General features: G+C 38.0%; 1 protein-coding gene across 1 annotated transcript in view; it reads right to left on the reverse strand.

Moving 5' to 3' along the window:
* LOC134754723 (protein transport protein Sec16A) overlaps window positions 1–23,368 on the reverse strand; it is a 104,335-nt gene that overhangs the window by 8,387 nt on the left and 72,580 nt on the right. Inside the window, exons 12-16 of the mRNA XM_063691056.1 lie at window positions 15,136–15,279; window positions 11,534–11,689; window positions 4,114–4,223; window positions 2,560–2,648; window positions 746–876 (exon numbers count right to left, since the gene is read on the reverse strand). Coding sequence (XP_063547126.1) covers window positions 746–876; window positions 2,560–2,648; window positions 4,114–4,223; window positions 11,534–11,689; window positions 15,136–15,279 — 630 coding nt within the window. The remainder of the gene's footprint in view (window positions 1–745; window positions 877–2,559; window positions 2,649–4,113; window positions 4,224–11,533; window positions 11,690–15,135; window positions 15,280–23,368) is intronic.

Genomic DNA, 23,368 nt, shown 5'->3' on the forward strand with positions numbered 1-23,368 from the left:
AGAAGACCGCTAGGCTGAAGTGGGACTGGGCAGGTCACGTCTGCCGCATGCATCCGGATAGGTGGGCTAGTATAGCCACCAAGTGGATGCCGCAAAAGAAGCGCGGACGTGGCAGGCCCAGGCGGAGATGGCGGGACGACTTAGACACCTTCACTAATAACTGGCCGGAAACAGCTCAACAACGGGAGTCATGGAAATCTAAGGGAGAGGCCTTTGCCCAGCAGTGGGATACTACAGGTTATTAAAAAAAAAAAATGCCATACGATTAAGGCCGTTCCATCGGTTTGCCGCTGTCTCTGTCACATTTCGCAAGAAAGAACGGGAAAGATCATACGCGCCAAGTGTCAATTTTGATCGAATTTTGTCGATTTTTATTTATTTTAAAAATGTTACCTTACAATATCGAAATTCGAAAGCTATGAAATTACTGTTTAAGTTAAGATTGTTTTTTCTTCTTTTTTTGTTTATAGTATCACATAATAAATAACCGAGTAAAGTAGGATTAAAAGTCCGAGTTAGAGGTTACTTTGGGAATTAATTGTATCGAGCGAAGTGTCATAATTCGTGTATCGGAAGCTATGTTGTTAAAGATAATATAGTCAAGAACTACATATATTTTTTTCCACGTCTACGAATATCAACGCCTCTTAGAAAAACATGATCATATAAGGAGATTTTTCGCCTTCTGGCTCAGGGAACCGCCTTAAATAAAATAATAAATGAGAAGTGAAGAGAGTGTGTTTACCTGTTGTGGAAGCATGTACTGCGGTGGAGCGCCGAGCGCGGGCCCGTGGCCGAGCACCTCGGAGGCGGGCGGCAGGGGTCGCGTCGGCGCGCCGCTCGGGTTGAACACGTCCACGTACGATTTCTTTATGTCTGGGAGTTATGAATGAATGAATGAATGAATGAATGAATTTTATTTGCGAAATATGAGTTACATAGGTTTGGTATAAATATAGTGTTTACAAGTTCTCCATATTCTACTTAGACAAGCATGCAAAAAATGATATGTATTTTTTGTTGGATTGTTAATGAATTAAAGATCCAACAAGATACATTATAATAATACCACGTTATTGGTTGGGTAAAAAAAAACCTGTACCCGCGACGCAGACAGCCGCAGAATGCCCATGCTAATCGCTCCTACTCAACGACTCGCGAAGGCCCGAAAGTCTCTCTGTGTTATCGGGCCAAAAATATACAACTAAATTCCAAATTACATTAAATTTACAGAAAGCGATTCAATATTTAATAAAAAACTTAAATGTCTACTCCTACACCAAGCATGTTACTCTATTGATGATTTTATGAAAGAGATTATTTAAAATATTATTGTATTGACAACTATTGCACGATTTAAGAAATTGAAAACTTTGACCAATGTATTTTATCAATCATATTTAATTGTATATAACTGTCGTATTTCAAATGTACCTGCGTAACCTGTGAAATATTTTTTACCAATAAATAAACTGAACTGAACTGACCGGGAAATTACAGTATGATTCAACGATATACACATTATATGTGGTATATTCTATAAAAAGGGACCTTATTGTCGATGGCGCTTACGTCATTATAAACGATGCTCCGATATAAATACAATGCCGCGCGACGCTGTGCGGCGTAAGCGCCATCGACAATAAGGTCCCTTTTCATAGAAAATGTCCCATATCATTAGATCATACCTATATACAGTGTGGAAAAAATTAATGGGCCCTGGAGGGAAAGTACCTTATAACCTTAAGTCAGCTCATTTTAATTGAAGCAAACATTCTTTTATTTTTAAAAAGAAACAAGTTGCATTATAAAGATTTTTTTAAAGTCGCTAGTCTCGCCAGGAAATCGAACCGTCAAAAAAATTCCAAAAAATAAACACGCTATTTTATTATACTAGTCTATACAGTAAATTTTATTAATAACTTTTCTCCAAGAAACATTAGGTCTTACACTCGTCTGTCGTACAAAATATCCATAAAATCGAATATTTACTCTAAACAATAATATTTTTAGCCAAGCGAAATTGAAAATAAAAAAAAATCTTTGAATGTAGTTTTGTTTATTTTTAAAAATAAAAGAATGTTGCCTTTAAGTAAAAAGAGCTAACTTAAGGTTTTAAGGCACTTAATTTTTTCCACCCTGTATGATATAGATAGGTCATCATCATCATCATCATGTCAGCCGATAGACGTCCACTGCTGGACATAGGCCTCCCCCAAGGCTCGCCACTCCGACCGATCCTGTGCCGCTCGCATCCACCGAATTCCCGCCACCTTCACCAGGTCGTCGCTCCATCTTGTTATATAGGTATTCATCATCATTGGCCTTCAACATCAATTAAATGATGGTTTAAACAGCGTCCCTAACATTGCGGCACTTACGTAAATGACTAGTAAGTCCAATGCGAGAGCGGCAGCCGCGACCGCATAGCGGGCAAGAGAATGTTATGCCCGGTGATGAAGGTGGGAAATCAGCGTGCTGGTGTCTTAGCTCTCGCCTAGTGTGAAGGGGGTCAGGCCATGCTTCATAAGTATTATATCGTAAGTATTAAATACTTACGTCTGCCCTTCTGCATTTTGAAAATATTGGAAACGGGCGCGGTGGGCGGCAGGCCGGCCGCAGGCGGCGCTTGTAATGCTGACGACGTACTGAAAGTTAAATAAATAGTACATTATTGTTTTTATCTACACACATATCATAAACCCTCTGATAAAGCCTTCAAAATCCGTAAATAATGGCCAACATTAAGACAAACTGTTTTGTTACAGCAAATTTTTTATCTGTGAAAATGTTATTATTGCTAAATAATAACATCGATTTCGATAATATTATTTTATTCAAATTTCGAACTTCGAAATGAAATGTCAATTGCATACAAATTTGACAAATCTCGCTTGTTAGTTGGTATGGAACGATATGGCAATCGACCCCCACTCTAGTTTGTCTCTGAATTAAAAAAAAACTACGGATGCGTGACATGCGCGAAAAAAGTTTTCTATGCTGCCATTTGACGTGCAGTTTATCTTTTAATTAGTTTGTAAGTAAAGAATAATTTGTTTTGTTGTTTTTAAAGTAACTCTAGCAAAAGTTTCGTGTAAAATGTGCGATAAAGATATTTCGGAGACGCCACCTCATATCCGCGAATTCCGCCAGAGCAACTATGCCCCAATGTCGGCTGTAATATGAGGTTAGTGAATATATCATAGAAAGTTTATAATATGTGTGTAGATAAAGCAGTGTATGTAACTATACATAATTAGGCATTAAAACACTCGTGTGATTCTATTATGAAACTCACTACGTTCGTTTCATAAACCCACACTCGAGTCTTAATGCCTTTCATTATGTAGCAGTCGCATAAACTACTATTATCCATCAAGGTGTTACGGACATTTGTGAGCCGAAGCCGCAGCCAAGACGTAGAGGCCCATTTGACACTTTATTGAGATATAAGGGGGTACCGAGCGGATGCTGCCCTTGTCCGCGCCATGAGACGCACGCAGAGGCAGCACCCGCCAAGGTGTAAGGACTATTAGTACAGCTGCCAGATGGCCTAAAACACCATTCGATGTGACTGTACAGTATACTACCGACAAGTGGTATCTTTGTGTTCGGTAGACTCTACTGAGTACGAAATAACAACTTGTCACTTTCTAAGAGTGTGGGGGGGATAATTGTGACGTCACAAAATCGACAGTACAAAGTTTTTAACTTTTTTCTTTTAAACATACCATGTGGGGTACCAAATGAAAGGGCATTGTGAGTAGATTACAAATATATAACATAGTCTAACATTTTCACTAGTTGATCTAACAAATTATTAGAAAACGCTCAAAAATTTCACAATTCTGAGTTGATTTTGAACTGCTCTAAATTGAAAATGGCTGAATGGATTAGCCCAAAATTTATATACAATGACTGTGAATATCCTCTATATTATATCTAAAAATAATTAAACAGATAAGTCCAAAAATAAGAGAAGGTAATCGGCGGTTTTGGGCGGCGGCGGCGGCGCCGACGCCGTTTCGTCGCCGTCGGCGTCCAGGTTCTGCCAGCGCTTGTTTACGGCGTCCCACACGATCTGAACAATGGAGGGAATGTTTCAGTACTTACTGCATGGCTGGAATGTCGGCGGTTTTTGGCGGCGGCGGCGGCGCCGACGCCGTTTCATCGCCGTCGGCGTCCAGGTTCTGCCAGCGCTTGTTCACCGCGTCCCACACGATCTGAACAATGGAGGGAATGTTTATAATTATGTTTGTAAGGAAACAGGTTCTTACAGGGTTATAGGTATGAATTTTAAAATAAATTGAGTAAAATAACTTATGAAATAAAACTATGAAAACGGATTATATCGCGTATATTGAATTTATAATACATCCCGACGTTTCGAACTCTTTACAGCGTTCGTGGTCAACGGGTCACCCGTTGACCACGAACGCTGTAAAGAGTTCGAAACGTCGGGATGTATTATAAATTCAATATACGCGATATAATCCGTTTTCATAGTTTTATTTCATGAGGAACTATCGCGGTAACCGAAGACAATATTAAAATAACTTACTTTGTGAGAGACTAAAATATCTGTAGTGCAACTTGATTTCGGGAACTAATGTGACGTTTTCAATCAAAAGGTACCACATTGTCGCTTGTCGATAAGGTTGATTTCAAACTAAAGCTATATGGAAATAGCGCCTTATTGACAACCGACAATAAGTACCATTTTGATTGAGAATGGCACTAATAGTAATAGGTTTACAGTTTAGGGGTCACCCCACACTGGTGTCTCTCCAACGTCGGGGTCTGGTCAACTTTATCGCTGCTGCTCGACGCCACGTTGGCGCAACTGCGCAGCGACGCCATTATCCATAGCGCTGAATAAACCTGACGCTTAAAAGACTCTAAGTGTGGGGTGGCCTTAAAAGGAGGCTAAAGTTAAATTAGTTTTTAGGGTTCCGTACCCAAAGGGTAAAAACGGGACCCTATTAGTAAGACTCCACTGTCCGTCTGTCCGTCACCAGGCTGTATCACATGAACCGTGACAGCTAGAGAGTTGAAATTTTCACAGATGATGTATTTCTGTTGCCGCTATAACAACAAATACTAAAAAGTATTATTGTTATATTGAATTTTTACACGTTTTAATGAATGCTTTGGAAAAGTTTAGATGAAAACTTGACTATATTTATGAAGGCAAACTCCAAGCAAAACCTTAAGAGGATAATAATATATTAATTGAGCCCCTTTTCAGATTTGAGAATTTTAGGTAAATATCTCCGTCGCGCTGACGGGGACGGCACCCTAAAATTAGTGCGATAAGGAAACTCCAGCTTAGGCGAAAAATCCTGCGTAAAAATCTCAGAAATCGAAGTTCATTTCTCGACATTTTCCTCCTCCAAAACTAAACTAATCGTAAAGAATTTTTGGAAACGGAAATACAAAGAAATTATCTGTGTCTGACCGTTTAGATTTTGGCTTTTATTGTTGCCGATTTTGTATTCTAGGCGTCTGTTTACGGCGGATTATTTTGGCCGTTTTTTAGGTTTCCGTACCTCAAAAGGAAAAAACGGAACCCTTATAGGATCACTGTCTGTCTGTCTGTCCGTCTGTCACAGCCTATTTTCTCCGAAACTACTGGACCAATTAAGTTAAAATTTGGTATACATATGTAAGTTTCTGATCCAAAGACTGCCATGTAACGTAAACAAATGAATTTTAAAAATGGGAGCCACTTTTGGGGGTTAAATGAGAAAATTAAAAAATTAAGTTTTTCAAACTATATCGTGTTACACATATCAAATATCATTGTGAGAATCTCAAAAAATTTTTTTTATAATTTTAGTATAAACAGTTTAGAAGTTATTCAAGAAAATAGGCAAAAAATTACCATTCCCCCCCTTTATCTCCGAAACTACTCGGTCGATAATTTTGAAAAAAATACACAAAATAGAACTTTACCTATAGATTACAGGAAAACCTACTAGAAATGTGCAGTCAAGCGTGAGTCGGACTTAATTACTTAGTTTTTGATCCGACCTCTACTTTTTAAAGACAATTCACTCACGTTTCACATAAAAAATATATTGTTTAAATTGTGTAATGTACGGAAGCCTTGGAACGCGAGTCCGACTCGCACTTGGCCGGTTTTATATTTATTTCAAGTAACTTAGTTCTTATAAAAACAAGAATATCAAAAAAAAAAAAAAAAACGTACTGGTAATATTGAACTCATATAGAAAAATTACCACCAACCTACCAACCCCTTATTTGTCCGTCTGTCTATCATTAGGTTGTATCTCATGAACCGTGATAGCTAGACAGTTGAAATTTTCACAGATGATGTATATCTGTCGCCGCTATAACAACAAATACTAAAAACAGAATAAAATAAATATCTAAGTGGGGCTCCCATACAAGAAACGTGATTTTTATGCCGTTTTTTTTTTCGTAACGGTACGGAACCCTTCATGAGCGAGTCCAACTCGCACTTGGCCGGTATTTTAAGGTAAGGTTTTCTTTTGTGCAAAAAATATTAAATAAAAATAATAAATAAAGTAGAAGGATAGCAATCAGGAGAATATTAAAAAATCCATAAAAAATAACATATTTATTGAGTACTAATTAATAAAGGAACACGGAGAAGAAATATAAAATACAACATAGGTATAATAAATACATAAACATACATAAAAATCATTCAGAAAGGAAAATATATACTAAAAATATATATGTTTATTATACTGGAGCTCATTATCTTAAGGTTTTTTTTTATTTAGCATTTCTTTAATTTTTGTAGGAAATAGCGAATATGAACAAAATATGTTGAAAAACTTAATTAATTACTCGAACAATTTGCAACAGAACGGCGTCGATCATGCGAAGGATAAGTCGCAGTGGAAATGGTATCCTAAAGATACGGTCTAAACGGTCAGATACAAGCACTTATTCTACATCCCATGTAGTAGAACTAACTATTCTAAAAATATGTTTATTAAGCGAGCATGTGCACTTTATAATGATAATAACATTGTAAAAAATGTAGACATATTTAATTGTACCATAAACTCAATAAAAAAAATATTTAGGACTAGTATGTAAATCTAGAAGCGATCTGTCAATATCTAAAAGTGTTAATATACCTATTATGTCATGATTGTCGATACCTATTCGCAAATTCTGTGTAACCTTTTACTAATCTGCTGAACCTAAGCCAAGATAGGTACTTTTTCGTGCTATATATAAATATATGTTTAATAAAAATGGAAACTATAGGTCTAGACTAAGAGAAGCAACTGTAACAATATTTTATGTATGACCGTTTGTTTCATATTTAAATAAAATAAAAATAAATAAAATATTTGCTGTAAAGTTGGACACGCCGTTAGCAATACATTGGAACAGTCTACATTGTACTGGATCCGTGGAAGACTGACGGGGTGTACTTTATATACCTATATAATTATTTATTTTATTTTTTATTTACTTACATATGTTACTAAACATAGTTTGATAAGTCTTGTAAATGTGTAATTACTAACAATCTTATCAATGCCTAAATTTAAATTTTTTTTAATTGAAATTGCTTGAAAACGTAAGTCTAAGCATAGAGTAACTTATACTAGAGCGGTACTGTCATAGTAAATTTTGTAACCCCAGTAAATTCACTGCCATCTGTCGACACACTTTAAAACTAAAAATGAAGATTTATAAAAATACGATAAAATGTATTTAAATATGGATAAATGATTTTTTATTTGCATTAATTATTTTTATGATTTTGACCCATGTTCTTTCACCGGTATGCGTTAATATTGTTAAATAACAAACGAAACCGTCAACGCCATCTACCGACAGTAGGCCAAAGCTAGTAGCGCCCTCTGATCAAAAATCAAATTTTCTTGATTTTCGTGGCACGTTTTTTCCTTAGACTGTATCCATCTATTACGGAGTTATATCTATCTTTGGTCTAAGGAACTTTTTGCAGCGATCCTACACTGCCCATATGTCATATCAAGCACGGGGTCCCTTTGTTTGACATAATTATTGAAAGTCATAATTATGGATGGTAGAGAAAGGATCGCAATCTCTTATGGCAGAATTGTTGTAAAAGTGACCGCGTTAAGCTTTAAATAATAGTTCCTAATCTCTCCGGTGGCGCTAGTTCGGCTCTGGGACCTGAGTATAACATGAACCATATAAGGCAACAAATGACCCGACCAAATTACGTAGGTTGTTTTTGGTAGTATTTCGGTGTATGGTGGCGCCGCCTAATTACTGTTTTTTGATGGACACTTTTCATACATAGAGATTTGGCTTCTTTATACAGTCTCCATGGTCATAATGTAATGATTGTCAAATTATTATTAGTCATAATTCTGAAACCGTTAACTTTTCAGGATTTTCCTCAGGTTATCCTTTAAATAGGTTAGGTTAGGTTAGGATTGTTTTATGGCAATGCTGAAAAATTACGCGTTTCTGAGAAAAACCAAATGATGACTAATGATAATATGACAATCATTACATTATGACTTTTAATAATTATAAACTGAAATAAATGTCATATACTAAGAAAAAATTACCAAGGCCTCCAGTGCCCCTGGCTGGAATCGAACCAGCGTCCTCTGCTATCGCGGCAGGTGCCTGTGCCATTTGGCCACTGGGCCACAGCGGCATAGGTCGAAATTTTCCAAGTATATGCACTTGTTACTGAAGGCTAAGGCGCCCCCTGGCCATCCCTAAGGTAGAACAGTATGGTTCGACCTTCTAACTGAATCATCAATGTGATTTCGAGCTAGCGAGAGAGATGGCGCTGCCAATCAATACTGTTAGAAGTATTAGAACAAATTAAATTATCTACAGAAAATACTTTAATTTGTTTTTATCTTAAGTAGAAACACTACTATATAAATTATAAACTGAAATAAATGTCATATACTAAGAAAAAATAATTTAATTTGTTCTAATACTTCTAACAGTTTCAATAATTATGTCAAACAATAGAGACCCGTCAAGCACACGTGACGTAAACACTATTCTCATAGAGTAACTTATACTAGAGCGGTACTGTCATAGTAAATTTTGTAACCCCAGTAAATTCACTGCAATCTGTCGACACACTTTAAAACTAAAAATAAAGATTTATAAAAATACGATAAAATGTATTTAAATATGGATAAATGATTTTTTTTATTTGCATTAATTATTTTTATGATTTTGACCCATGTTCTTTCACTGATATGCGTTAAAATTGTTAAATAACAAACGAAACCGTCAACGCCATCTATACGACAGTTGGCCAAAGCTAGTAGCGCCCTCTGAACGAGAATCAAAATTTCTTGATTTTCGAGGCACGTTTTTTCCTTAGACTGTATCCATCTATTACGGAGTTATATCTATCTTTACTATTCTGCACCGCCACTATCGCGCTACCGAATCGCTGTCTGGAATAAATTAATGTCATCTAGTTATGTGACCAAATCCTAATTTCTTAAATATTCTAATTTTAAATTCGATTCTAGAGAAGGGTCGGCATCTCGTTACGCCTTTCCCTCCTCGTCTTATTCCCATCAGTCCTACTCACAGAGGGGTTTTTGTCGTCAGGCAGTATCATCTGATTGGCTGGAATAAATTTAGTGTCATCTAGTTATGTGACCAAATCCTAATTTCTTAAATATTCTAAGTTTAAATTCGATTCTAGAGAAGGGTCGGCATCTCGTTACGCCTTTCCCTCCTCGTCTTATTCCCATCAGACCTACTCACAGAGGGGTTTTTGTCGTCAGGCAGTATCATCTGATTATCTGGAATAAATTAGTGTCATCTAGTTATGTGACCAAATCCTAATTTCTTAAATATTCTAAGTTTAAATTCGATTCTAGAGAAAGGTCGGCATCTCGTTACGCCTTTCCCTCCTCATCTTTTTCCCATCAGTCCTACTCACAGAGGGGTTTTTGTCGTCAGGCAGTATCATCTGATTGGCTGGAATAAATTAGTGTCATCTAGTTATGCAGGGGCGTAGCTAGAGGATATGGCGCCCGGGGCAGTCACCAAATTTGCGCCCCCTGACGACTGACAAGTTTCCCTGCTGCTGCCTTTTGCCCATGTTGGCGGCCCCTCTTGGATGGCGCCCGGGGCACTTGCCCCCTCTGCCCCCCCCTAGTTACGCCACTGTAGTTATGTGACCAAATCCTAATTTCTTAAATAATCTAAGTGCTAGAGAGTTTAATTCGATTCTAGAGAAGGGTCGGCATCTCGTTACGCCTTTCCCTCCTCGTCTTATTCCCATCAGTCCTACTCACAGAGGGGTTTTTGTCGTCAGGCAGTATCATCTGATTGGCTGGAATAAATTTAGTGTCATCTAGTTATGTGACCAAATCCTAATTTCTTAAATATTCTAATTTTAAATTCGATTCTAGAGAAGGGTCGGCATCTCGTTACGCCTTTCCCTCCTCATCTTTTCCCATCAGTCCTACTCACAGAGGGGTTTTTGTCGTCAGGCAGTATCATCTGATTGGCTGGAATAAATTTAGTGTCATCTAGTTATGTGACCAAATCCTAATTTCTTAAATATTTTTATTTTAAATTCGATTCTAGACAAGGGTCGGCATCTCGTTACACCTTTCCCTCCTCGTCTTATTCCCATCAGTCCTACTCACAGAGGGGTTTTTGTCGTCAGGCAGTATCATCTCATTGGCTGGAATAAATTAGTGTCATCTAGTTATGCAGGGGCGTAGCTAGAGGATATGGCGCCCGGGGCAGGCACCAAATTTGCGCCCCCTGACGACTGACAAAAGTTTCCCTGCTGCTGCCTTTTGCCCATTTTGGCGGCCCCCCTTGGATGGCGGCCGGGGCACTTGCCCCCTCTGCCCCCCTAGTTACGCCACTGTAGTTATGTGACCAAATCCTAATTTCTTAAATATTCTAATTTTAAATTCGATTCTAGAGAAGGGTCGGCATCTCGTTGCGCCTTTCCCTCCTCATCTTTTTCCCATCAGTCCTACTCACAGAGGGGTTTTTGTCGTCAGGCAGTATCATCTGATTGGCTGGAATAAATTTAGTGTCATCTAGTTATGTGACCAAATCCTAACTTCTTAAATATTCTAATTTTAAATTCGATTCTAGAGAAGGGTCGGCATCTCGTTACGCCTTTCCCTCCTCGTCTTATTCCCATCAGACCTACTCACAGAGGGGTTTTTGTCGTCAGGCAGTATCATCTCATTGGCTGGAATAAATTAGTGTCATCTAGTTATGCAGGGGCGTAGCTAGAGGATATGGCGCCCGGGGCAGTCACCAAATTTGCGCCCCCTGACGACTGACAAGTTTCCCTGCTGCTGCCTTTTGCCCATTTTGGTGGCCCCTCTTGGATGGCGCCCGGGGCACTTGCCCCCTCTGCCCCCCCCCTAGTTACGCCACTGTAGTTATGTGACCAAATCCTAATTTCTTAAATATTCTAACTCTCTAGTTTAATTCGATTCTAGAGAAGGGTCGGCATCTCGTTGCGCCTTTCCCTCCTCATCTTTTTCCCATCAGTCCTACTCACAGAGGGGTTTTTGTCGTCAGGCAGTATCATCTGATTGGGCGGCCGCAGCGTGAGTTTGGTGAAAATCCCGCCGAGCCAGCCGGATTTCTTCTGTGGCTCCTGTTTCTTGGCGTCTGACTTCTTGGCCGGCTTTGGAGCGTCCGTATCACGGTCCGTCTGTAAAATTAAAAAAAATATAACGAACACTTACAACTAGAATTCATGTCTACAAAACTGTGTGTGTCATGTCTGCGAAGTTTGGACATTAACCTTGAAAGCAGATAATAAGCTTTTAGTGGCGGAAAGGATGATTCTGGGGCCGACAAGAGCGGAAGATGGGAGGTGGAGAGTCAGGAAGAACAGGGAGATAGAAGACCTTGCGGCCTAGCCAAGGTGACAGTCGCTATCGCTTCGCCATCGAATTGCTTTGTCTCTCTATCACTTTTTCATATTAGTGTGACAGTGACAGTTGCTTTTCGTCCGCTAAGTAGCGTTAGCAATTGGCATGTTGTCTACGGGGCCTGGTGTCCGAACCCAACATTATTGGAGAGACCAAAGCGGCTAGGCTTCAGTGGCTCGGACATTTAGAGAGAATGGAGGTTCGTGCCGTGAAGAAAGCGTACTTGGGACAACCAAATGGGAGCGCCCGGTTGGACGCCCTAGGTACCGCTGGAACGACGGAGTTGCTCAAGACCTGCTCAACCTCGGCCATGGCGACTGGCGAGAGCTATCGCAAGACCGAGAGGCATGGCGCAATCTGGCCTCGTAGCCAATATGCAAATCGCTTACGCTTCGTAGCGATCGAAACGCAATAATCACTGTCGCACTAATATGGAAGAGTGATAAAGAGACAAAGCGTTTCGTTGTCGTAGCGATAACGATTGTCACCTTGGCTAGGCCGGCCGGTGTCGGAGGCCAGGACTCACTTTGGGTCGTTGCGTCACCGTAGTAAGTATAACGAACAATTATTGACTGAGCGTTGATCAGCCTTATTGAATCAATATAGGGATTATATTAAACATATTAATAACGGGTCACTCACGTATTTTAAGTCGAAAACGCTCGACATGTTTCACTCCGTACAGAGGAGCGTAATATAGGGATTAACTGTCGGTCATATTAACATTAAGCTAATTTTACGTTTTGCGTACTTTTATTCATGGACTTACTGCTTGAACATGGAGACCTAAAGCCCTTTTTTATTCCGTAGACTAAAATGACATTTTATGTGTAACCGAAAATAAAGTATGGGAGGTACTTAGATTTGTTGATGAAGACTGAAAACGCACTGAATACATCCGATCACTATACGAGTAAAAAGTAACGAATGTTGAATACGTAAACCAAAAATACCAAAATGGCGTTGCGTCAGGTCGGCGATACCTCAATGTCATTTTTTAAATGTTTTTAGTAAATTTTATTTATTGTTTATTACCTAACATGTAGCGAGTAGATTTCATTGTATTGTTTATTTTCAGTGTAAAATTAATTTAATATTTATCGGATTATATCGCGTATATTGAATTTATAATACATCCCGACGTTTCGAACCCTTTACAGCGTTCGTGGTCAACGGGTGACAGTGTGTGTCAGTGTTCGAAACGTCGGGATGTATTATAAATTCAATATACGCGATATAATCCGTTTTCATAGTTTTATTTCATGAGTAACTATCGCGGTAACCGAAGACAATATTAATATTTATCGGTTATCACAAACCGAAATCAAAGATCAGCACTGTTTGTTTTAAGCTGGTCACAAGGTTTCTACGTTTGACATTTGTGGTTGTCATTTTAGTCTACGGACTAAAAAACAGACTTTAGGCTTTCCGTAACATGCCGCGCGAGTGAATAAAAATACGTGAGTTAGCTTAATATAAAGTCCAGAGCACACCGGCTGCGTGCGTGCGCGTGAGCTAAAATGTTGGAGCCGTGCACGCACATGTCACGCACGTTTACGCACACAGCCGGTGTCACATTATTAAATTTTAAGGGTCTCTGACAAGCTCGGTTCTCCATACAAACGTAGTTCCGCTCTCATTTTAAAACGACTAGCTAGATTACTCTGAAACTTTGTACTTACAATAGGATAAGGTATATCTATGTCTGTAATTAGTTTATGTAGCTTCAGATACCATAGTCAAAAAAATACAGCGAATTTAAGTTTTTCACACAAAACTTGTTTTTGCTCTATTTCGTTTGTTTTATAAACTGGAGCTATATAAACTAATTACATACCTAGATATACCTCATGTATGTGCAAAGTTTCATAACAACACGTAATTTTAAAATTAGAGCGGAACTACGTTTGTATGGGAAGGTGCAATTCGGCCGAGCTTATCGGGGACTCCTAATATTCTTTTTGCAAACAAAAATATATCAAGACACAGGCCCAGGGCGGTGGGGTTACGTCTACCGTGGCCCCCTGGATCCGCCCTGGACCGCGTGTACACCCCAGGCCAAAAGTATGGAAACAACGTTGTTTTCTTTAATATCTCATGTTTCTATCTTTGTTGTATATATTTGTAAACTAAGACTTACATTAGGCGAACCTAAAAGATTAAAAATAAACGCTTAATATCAAAACATCCTAAAATAATGTCAACAAGCTAAAAAAATAAAGTAGGAAATAGTTATTTGTGCAACAAGAGAGGAAAGTTGGTTTTTCTTGCAAGTGTTTTTTGAGTCCCGAGAAAGCGAAAGATTCTATAAATGAATCACGAGCGAAGCGAGTGATTCTAAGGTAGAACCTTGAGCGTAGCGAGGGACTCAAAAACACGAGATGTAAAACAACTTTGCTCTCGTGTTGCACACATAATTTTTCACCTCAGTAGTGAGAACATATTAAAGGTATTTAGAATTACACAGAATAAACAGAAAAAAAAGTATTATAATATGTACGATACGATACGATACGATACGATACGGGACGGGACCGGATCGGACCGGACCGGACCGTACCGTACCGAACCGTACCGTACCGTACCGTACCGTACCATACCATAAAAAAAATGTAAAAGAGTATGAAGTTCCTTGCCTAAACTAAATTAAAAAGCTACATTGTTTCACTCCCTGCCCGCGCAGCATGGTTTCCCCTATCACTAAGTCCGTCACTTTCGCACTCACATACTTGTTAGAACGTGACAGGCATGGTGATAAGCGTACCGTGCTACGACGCCTGGAGTGAGGAAAGTCGCACTTTCCTCACTCCAGGGAGTGACGAAAGTAGGCTTGTTCGAGCTGCTGAGGTGAAAAAGTTACATAATTATACCTACCCCTTAATTACATGACAAAATGTTGAATTGGCAACTATCACAGCCAGAGTAATTTACTTTTAAAATGTTCTATTATTATTGTTCTATTATTATTATTTTTGAGTAGTATAAAATCCATCGCTTAAATGATCACACTTTTCTATTGAAATACAAGCTTGTTTCCATACTTTTGGCCTGGGGCATGGTATAATAAAACAAGGTACTCTCTTCCGAGACTCGCGAACCACGCGATCGTGCTGTTAAAAGGTTCACGATGAGGTAGGCTTGTGTCAGTCACATGGTTCGCGAGTCTCGGAAGAGTACCAGGTGGAGTATATTATTATCCTGGGGTGTAGGTTTCATTACTCACATCAGCACTAGGAGGTCTGTCATCCTCATAGTCCGCGTACAACGCTGGCCTGCTCGCGGTCGCCCCGGGCATCGTGATCTGTGGCCTCGGCTCGTCTGCTTCGTCCGCTCCCGGCCCCGCTGCCGCGCCCGCGTCCGCCGTCGCCTGAGCCACACACGCACGGAATACGCAACGCAAACGTCCGACCGTCGATAGAGTACGCGTCTTGTTTGTGTAGTGCGAGGTGAATGATTTAAATCTCACCCGGAATATTTTAAAAAAGGAAATTTGAACGTATAGTGCAGGGAATAGAGTTGATATTCAGTTGTTTGAAAATTTAACAAGCGAAATGCAATTATTCCAAGTGAATATGGCTTAAATTTCATCGGACTTAAGAAGTACAGACCTTGGGCCTTAGGTGGATAATAGCTTTTTATAATATTCAGGGAAAGATTATTTGCATTATAGGGTTTGGACAGCGTTGACTGTACGTGCATCATAACTAATGAGATGATTATGTAATGATTTGTGACATTTTCAACCAAAAGGTACCACATTGTCGCTTGTAGATAAGGTTGATTGCGAATTGAAGCTATATGGAAATAGCGCCTTATTGACAACCGACAATAAGTACCCTTTTGGTTGAAAATGGCACATTTATAGATCAGCTTGTAACCGGTATAAATTGATATAGATTTTATACGCCGTTTTTTTCTAAATTCCGTTAAATTCAAGCTTGGAGGATATAACCAAACGGAGAGGCCCTGTCTGTAATTTTCTATACAAAACAGTCTATCAACTTTTGCGGGGGAGGGGCACGTCAAATGTATACGTAAAAATAGTCAGGTCAGATAAACGTCAGTCCATACAATGTGTATGACTATGGATGGTATAGAAAGGATCGCAATCTCTTATGGCAGAATTGTTGTAAAAGTGACCGCGTTAAGCTTTAAATAATAGTTCCGGTAAATAATAATAATCTCTCCGGTGGCGCTAGTTAGGCTCTGGGACATGAGTATAACATGAACCATATAAGGCAACAAATAACCCGACTAAATTACGTAGGTTGTTTTTGGTAGTATTTCGGTGTATGGTGGCGCCGCCTAATTACTGTTTTTTGATGGACACTTTTCATACATAGAGATTTGGCTCCTTTATACAGTCTCCATGTGTATGACCATTGGTCGTAGTTTCGACAAAGGGGAACGCCTGTTAATGGATACTCCGTTTGGTTATATCCTCCAAGATTTCAAGGGTGCATTCCTGAGCTTAAGTTAATTTCTCAAAGACACCGGACATAATTTTAATGATAATCTATTTTATCTGATAAGACCCTTACGAGCGTGTACACTTGCCTTGGGGCCTGATTACATATTGATTTGTGTTTAGTACTGGCTGACACATTAGCTGCTAAACGCAAGTACTAACTCAGACAATCGATGTTCGATGTTATAGTTTTCAATTGTTTGGTTAAGTTAAATATAATGCCCGCATTACAACAACGCTTTTAATTATTTTTTATGAAAAAATCAACAACATTTAAACAAATATACGACGATTAACCCCGGAAGTCAACGGAATTCAACAAAAACAACGTGTATAATATTCAAGTATGTAAACCTCAGTGTCTTTTTTCGGATTTCTTGTTAAATAGTTTAGGTAAAAAAAAAAAAAAATTAGAAAAAAAAATACAAAAAAAAATAAAAATACGTATAAATGAGCCTACTTGTTTATTCAAGTGAGTTGTGATTAATTTGACGAATATGATGAGATGTATATAAAAAACGAGTACTCTTTCGAACGGTCGTGAAAACAGAGAGGAAAAACACAGGAGGCAATAGTAAACAATTGTTGTTAAAAGTATGACGGTCTTCCCCGCAATATATTTTTATGCCAGGGTGTTGGATAGCTGGCGCGGGTGCACGGAGCGAGCGCACGCAAGCGAGTGCCATTGTAGGAAAAATCCGTCGCATCAGTTAGCGTTGCTACTATCTTTCGTCACTCCTTACAAACGCGCCAGCTAGCAGACGCTCTTATCCACATTAACCTTAATACCTAAATCTAAAAAGGAGCTCAGATAATTTTACCTCCAGCAAAGCAAAGCATAAAGTCGTGGAGGTTTTAACATTGATTTAACAAGCTTATTCTCATGCGATTAATTTTCTTATGAATGAACTGCAAAAACAACTTGTACAGCTTTTTGGCGACAAAACTAAGGTTAATGTGGCGAAGACCGGTATATACGTTTTTTGGTTGGAAAGACCGTCATATGGCGAGAACTCTCGTGTTAGTATACGTATGTCACTGACACAGTCATAAAGGAAGAGCTTCACTCCTTTTGCTCTACCGATCTTCTAGAGTGTGGAAAGAATAAATGGGCCCTGGAGGGAAAGTGCCTTAAAACCTTAAGTTAACTCATTTTGCTCAAAGGAAACATTCTTTTATTTTTTAAAAAGCAACAAAACTGCATTCAAAGATTTGTTGAAATCCGCTTGTTTCACCCGGGAATCGAACCGACTAAAAAAAAAAAAACGCTATTTTATTCTACTATTCGATACAGTTAATGTTAATGATAACATTTCTCCAAGAAACATTAGGCCTTACACTCGTCTGTCGTACATAATATCCATAAAATCGAATATTTAGTATTCAAAAATATTTTTAGACAAGCAAAATTGAAAAAAAAAGGAAAAATCTTTAAATGCAGTTTTGGTTATTTTCATAAATAAAATAATGCTTCCGTTAAGCAAAATGAACTAACTTAAGGTTTTGAGGTACTTTCCCCCCAGGGCCCATTCAATCTATCCACACTGTATAAGTGGAGTATGTGTACAAACACAAGAAATAAAAGCGACGAAAAAGATTGTAGACGGTCTTATCCACATTGAGCTTGCGTTTCATGTTTATGATAGTGACTGACAATATGTGCCATTCTCAACCAGAAGGGTACTTACTGTCGGTTGTCAGTAAGGCGCTATTTCCATATAGTTTCAATTTGAAATCAACCTTATCGACAAGCGACAATGTGGTACCTTTTGGTTGAAAACGTCACATATTATAATAGCAAAGATTTACTAATAGGGTAGTTGACACATGTTGAAATATAACTAAATCTAGTTAAATAGATATAGAATGCGCAATTTATCACAATACATTGGAAACTTAAAAATATATGGGAATAATAAAAAAATCCAACACGAAAAAAAAAAAAACTTTTTTTTACTTTTAAATAGGAAAAAAATAACGGTACCATTCGATTACTTTCATTTTATTTAAGAAACTATTATACAGCAACAACATACATAAACGCAACATTTCACCGACAAAATCGCAATTTCCTTGTTTTAAACCGGAACTGTTTCTAAAGGGGTCACTGACTATCCGCCGGACGATATCGGCCTGTCAGTTAGAACAAAAATTTGACAGTTCCGAACTGACAGGCCGATATCGTCCGGCGGACTGATAGTCAGTGGGGCCCTAAGCAAAGCGGCTTCTAAGCAAAGTGACGTCACGGTGTATTGCCATTTGTGTTAGAGCGTTTGCTTAGTAAAGTGCGGATGCCAGACTTTGACCATCATTTGTGACTTTTGTATTGCTTTAAGACAATGGGTCCCATACAGACATTTGATCCTCAAAACAAACCTGATCGACTGATAACATTAAAAAAAATTGACAACTACCCTATTGCCCAAATGTCGTGCCACCGAGTAACACACATGTATAACACTTTAAACTCTCGCGTTTTGTGCACATAATCAATGTCATTACCGGGTCCATAGAGTAACTTAAACTAGAGCGGTACTGTCATAGTAAATTTTGTAACCCCAGTAAATTCACTGCCATCTGTCGACACACTTTAAAACTAAAAATAAATATTTATAAAAATACGACAAAATTATTTAAATATGGATAAATGATTTTTTTTTATTTGCATTAATTATTTTTATGATTTTGACCCATGTTCTTTCACTGATATGCGTTAAAATTGTTAAGGCGCGGTGTATAGTAAAATGCGCTATTTTGAAGCAATATTTACAGACTTTTACAAGGATTTCTAGCATTATTTTCTAGTATGTATAACTTCAGACTCTGAACTAGTTATTTGCTTGTCAGAAACACGATGGCTCATGATTTCCTCGATAGAATTATCTTTTGAAAATATGCTTAAAATTGACTTTGTTCCCTTATTTTAGAAGTACTACGAGGAAAATTAATATGAGACTTACTTCATTCGATAGCTTTTAAGTAAATCTAAGTTTTTGCTTGACCTCTCATTTATACGTAAATTTTTTCATTCATAATTACAATATAATACTAAACATCACCCTGCTCAGCAACCACGCGGCAACACCGTGCGTCGATTCCTCACGCCAGTACGCCCGTGACCACTGTCAGCGTCGGACCTGTACTAGTTTAGCGGACGTTGGTGGTTGGCGGCAAAATGGGTAATCACAGCATTAAAAAAAACTAAACACAAAAGGGCACGGCTACGTGAACTGCGAGAGCATATTTCGGTCACATTTACGAAGCAAAAACTAAAATTTCAGCGAAATAATTCTTAAATACGCTGACATTTCAGACATTCGTCTGTCATATTATAATTTTTAGACAAGTTGGGCATCGAATGTACTGAGGGCCTACCATAGAGTATATTGAATAGTGGGCCTACCGCGAACTACGTTCGACGTGTTGCCTGCCTGTCACACTTACGTACGAATTTACGAGTGCGACAGAGAGGCAACACGTCAAACGTGGTTCGCAGTAGGCCCTCTAAAATGATAATGATATTAGTTGCTTTTATTACGATTTGAATAAAGTTTTGTTCTAGTTTAGAATTCAGAAAGATTGTCATCTTGAAGACAATGGGACATTTTGTAATTATACTCAAACGGGAACAGAATCGAATAATGGCGATAGGTAAAGTATAATTACGAAGTATCGAAACAATGTACAGTCAGCTGCAGAGAAAAGGTACCACCCCTGCATACAAATTTCTATGCAGGGGTGGTACCTCGTCTCTGCAGCTGACCGTACAAGTTAAGTACTTTAATTTAGAAACAGAGGGCCTACCGCGAACCACTTTCGACGTGTTGCCTCCCTGTCACACTGACGTACGTATTCATGAGTGCGACAGAGAGGCAACAAGTTAAACGTAGTTCGTTCGCGGTAGGCCCTCAGATTTTATGATTCACGTGAATAAGTTGGGTATTTATTTTTCCAGTGTTATTCAGAAATCCGGAAATTATTTTCACAATTCCGGATAATATTTTTCGGTTTCCGGATTTTTCATAACAATATCATTGTTGGTGTTTTCAAGTAGGTGTAGCTAGTAGGTTTGTAAAATTTATGGAAATAATAGGGTAGTTGACAATTTTTTTTAATGGTATTAGTCGATCAGGTTTGTACTGAGGATCAAATGTCCCTAAAGGGACCCTTTGTCTTAAAGCAATACAAAACTCACAAGTCACAAATGATGGTCAAAGTCTGGCATTTTTACAACGCTCTAACACATCGTGACGTCACTGTGTCACTTTGCTTAGAAGCCGTTTCGATGTATGGAAAACAAGGAAATTGCGATTTTGTCGGTGAAATGTTGCGTTTATGTATATTGTTGCTATACAATATATTTTTTAAATAAAATGTAAGTAATCGAATGGTACCGTTATTTTTTTCCTGTGTGAAATTAAAAAAAAAGTTTTGTATTTTTTTTTTATTCCCGTATATTTTTTTATTTTCCAATTTATTGTGATAAATTGCTCATTTTCTATCTATTCAACTAGATTTAGTTGTAAAATTCAACATGTGTCAACTACCCTATTTATATTGGAACACCTTCAGCTTTAGCACATGCAGGAGATATACCGGATTAAAATATTATTGATGGATGAGTATCATTTAGGTGCAGCTTGTAGGTATCAACAATTGACCGATCACATATCAATATTTTTTTCATACTTAACGTCGTTTAACTAGAGGAAAACCGAAAAATAAAGTTTTTTTAGGTTGAGACTAGATCTACCTACCTAATTTAATTATTACAATTTTAGAGCATTACAAGGCGATAACCAAGATGAAACAAATATCCACTACTTACAATTATATTTGGATATTTGGAATTATATGTGGATATTTGTTTATTTCTGCTCTTTATTATTCACAAAATTGTGAAAGTTTAAATCAGTGTATTTCTGCTCTTTCGAATAGGCTGTTCTTTGCAGTGAGCAAAATTCGTTAGTGAACTGATTTGAAAACAGCTCGATTAGTATATTTTAGTTATTTCTATAGCATAATGACCAAGCCTCGGATTTTTATCATATGGTAAGACGAAAGAAATATTCGATATTAAAACTAAAATTTAGCTCATATTCATAACCATACTCACTCGTGTTCTTAAGCTCGGCGTGCCCTTCACTTGGCTCCATAAAATTAAAAACCGACCAAGTGCGAGTCGGACTCGCGTTCCAATACACAATTTTTAACAATATTTTTTTTATGTGAAACCTAAATTACTGTAAAAACCCATAGGCATCGGATCAAAACTAAGTAAATAAGTCCGACTGACGCGTGACTGCACATTTCTAATAGGTTTTCCTGTCATCTACACCTACAGGTAAAGAACTATTTTGTGTATTTTTTTTTATGTAGACCCAGTAGTTTCAGAGATAAAGGGGTGGAGGAGGGGGGGGAACTTCTTAACTGTTTATCCTAAAATTATAAAAAAAATTTAGATTCTCACAATAAGCTCTTTTTTTTTGATATGTAACACGATATAGTTTGAAAACTTAATTTTTTAATTTTCTCATTTACCAAAAGTGGCCCCTATGTTTAAAATTCATTTGTTCACGTTACATGTGTCTTTGGGTCACAAATTTACATATGTGTACCACACTTTAACTTTGGTCTAGTAGTTTCAAAGAAAATAGATTGTGACAGACGGACATTTTATAATAAAATTCCAAACCATAACTTTGATTAACTGTGATTAGAAATGATTGATTATTTGTTTTACTGCGGCATACTCTAGTATTGTATACATAGGTACAATTTATTTACCTACCATTTTAAATTTCATTAAATAGTCATGAAAATACGAATATGCCTATAATCAATTTAAAGTTCAATTAAATTTTTAACTTCAATTTTATTTATTACGTCAATGTATATAATGTATGTATCTTATTAAATATATTAAATTTCCGGAAAAAAATCCGTAACTAACAAATCAGAATATCCAGAATACGGATGGCGTCAGAATAAGGACGTAGCCGTGTTGCGCGGGAATCGTGCGGCGCGGCGCGCGGGGCGCCCGCCTGCCTATTCTACCACTACGTCTGCTTCACCCCCTCGAAAACCTAAAACTTGACTATAAGAGCGCCTTAAATAACAAACGAAACAGTCAACGCCATCTATACGACAGTGGGCCAAAACTAGTGGCGCCCTCTGAACGAGAATCAAATTTTCTTGATTTTCGAGGCACGTTTTTTCCTTAGACTGTAAACATCTATTACGGAGTTATATCTATCTTTGCCGGGTCTAAAGGATTTAATCGCGTTGGACCCGGTAATGACATTAATTATGTACACAGATTTAGTTGATATTTATTTTGTGCTGAGTTACGAAACGTCAACTTTTGACAACCAGCCGGGCTAGCACATGATTGGCGCGAGAGTATCTCGCCGCGACATAGACTACCCGTCCCTCTTTAATTCATACAGTTAGTAAAAGACGGGTAGTCTATCTCGCGGCGAGATACTGTCGCGCCAATCATGTGCTCGGCCTACAGAGTCGCATAATGTACCGAGTTTGACTTAAGTTTAAGCGTTATCGACATTCGCTGACTTTACACATTTAGTACTATTAACTGTGACGTTTTCAACCGAAAGGTACCACATTGTCGCTTGTCGATAAGGTTGATTTCAAATTGAAGCTATATGGAAATAGCGCCTTATTAACAACCGACAATAAGTATCCTTTTGGTTGAAAATGGCACAATTAATATTTGCTTATAGTTATCATTTAATTAAAGCCTGATCAGGAATATATGATCACGCGCCATGTTGCGGAATTTCTCTGGAACTAATATTTTCATACTATACTGAACTGTCACCCTATACATGAATATAAAAGCGCCCTCTTGACTATGATCATATGTTCCTGGTGAGGTTTTAAATAGTAAATATCGTGGTAAAGTTAGGCTAAGCTAACTCTGCACCGTATTTGATAGCACAGTGTGCAAGTGTTATTTTAAGGTTAT

Source organism: Cydia strobilella, chromosome Z (assembly GCF_947568885.1).
Source record: "Cydia strobilella chromosome Z, ilCydStro3.1, whole genome shotgun sequence".
In the NCBI taxonomy this organism is placed as follows: domain Eukaryota; kingdom Metazoa; phylum Arthropoda; class Insecta; order Lepidoptera; family Tortricidae; genus Cydia; species Cydia strobilella.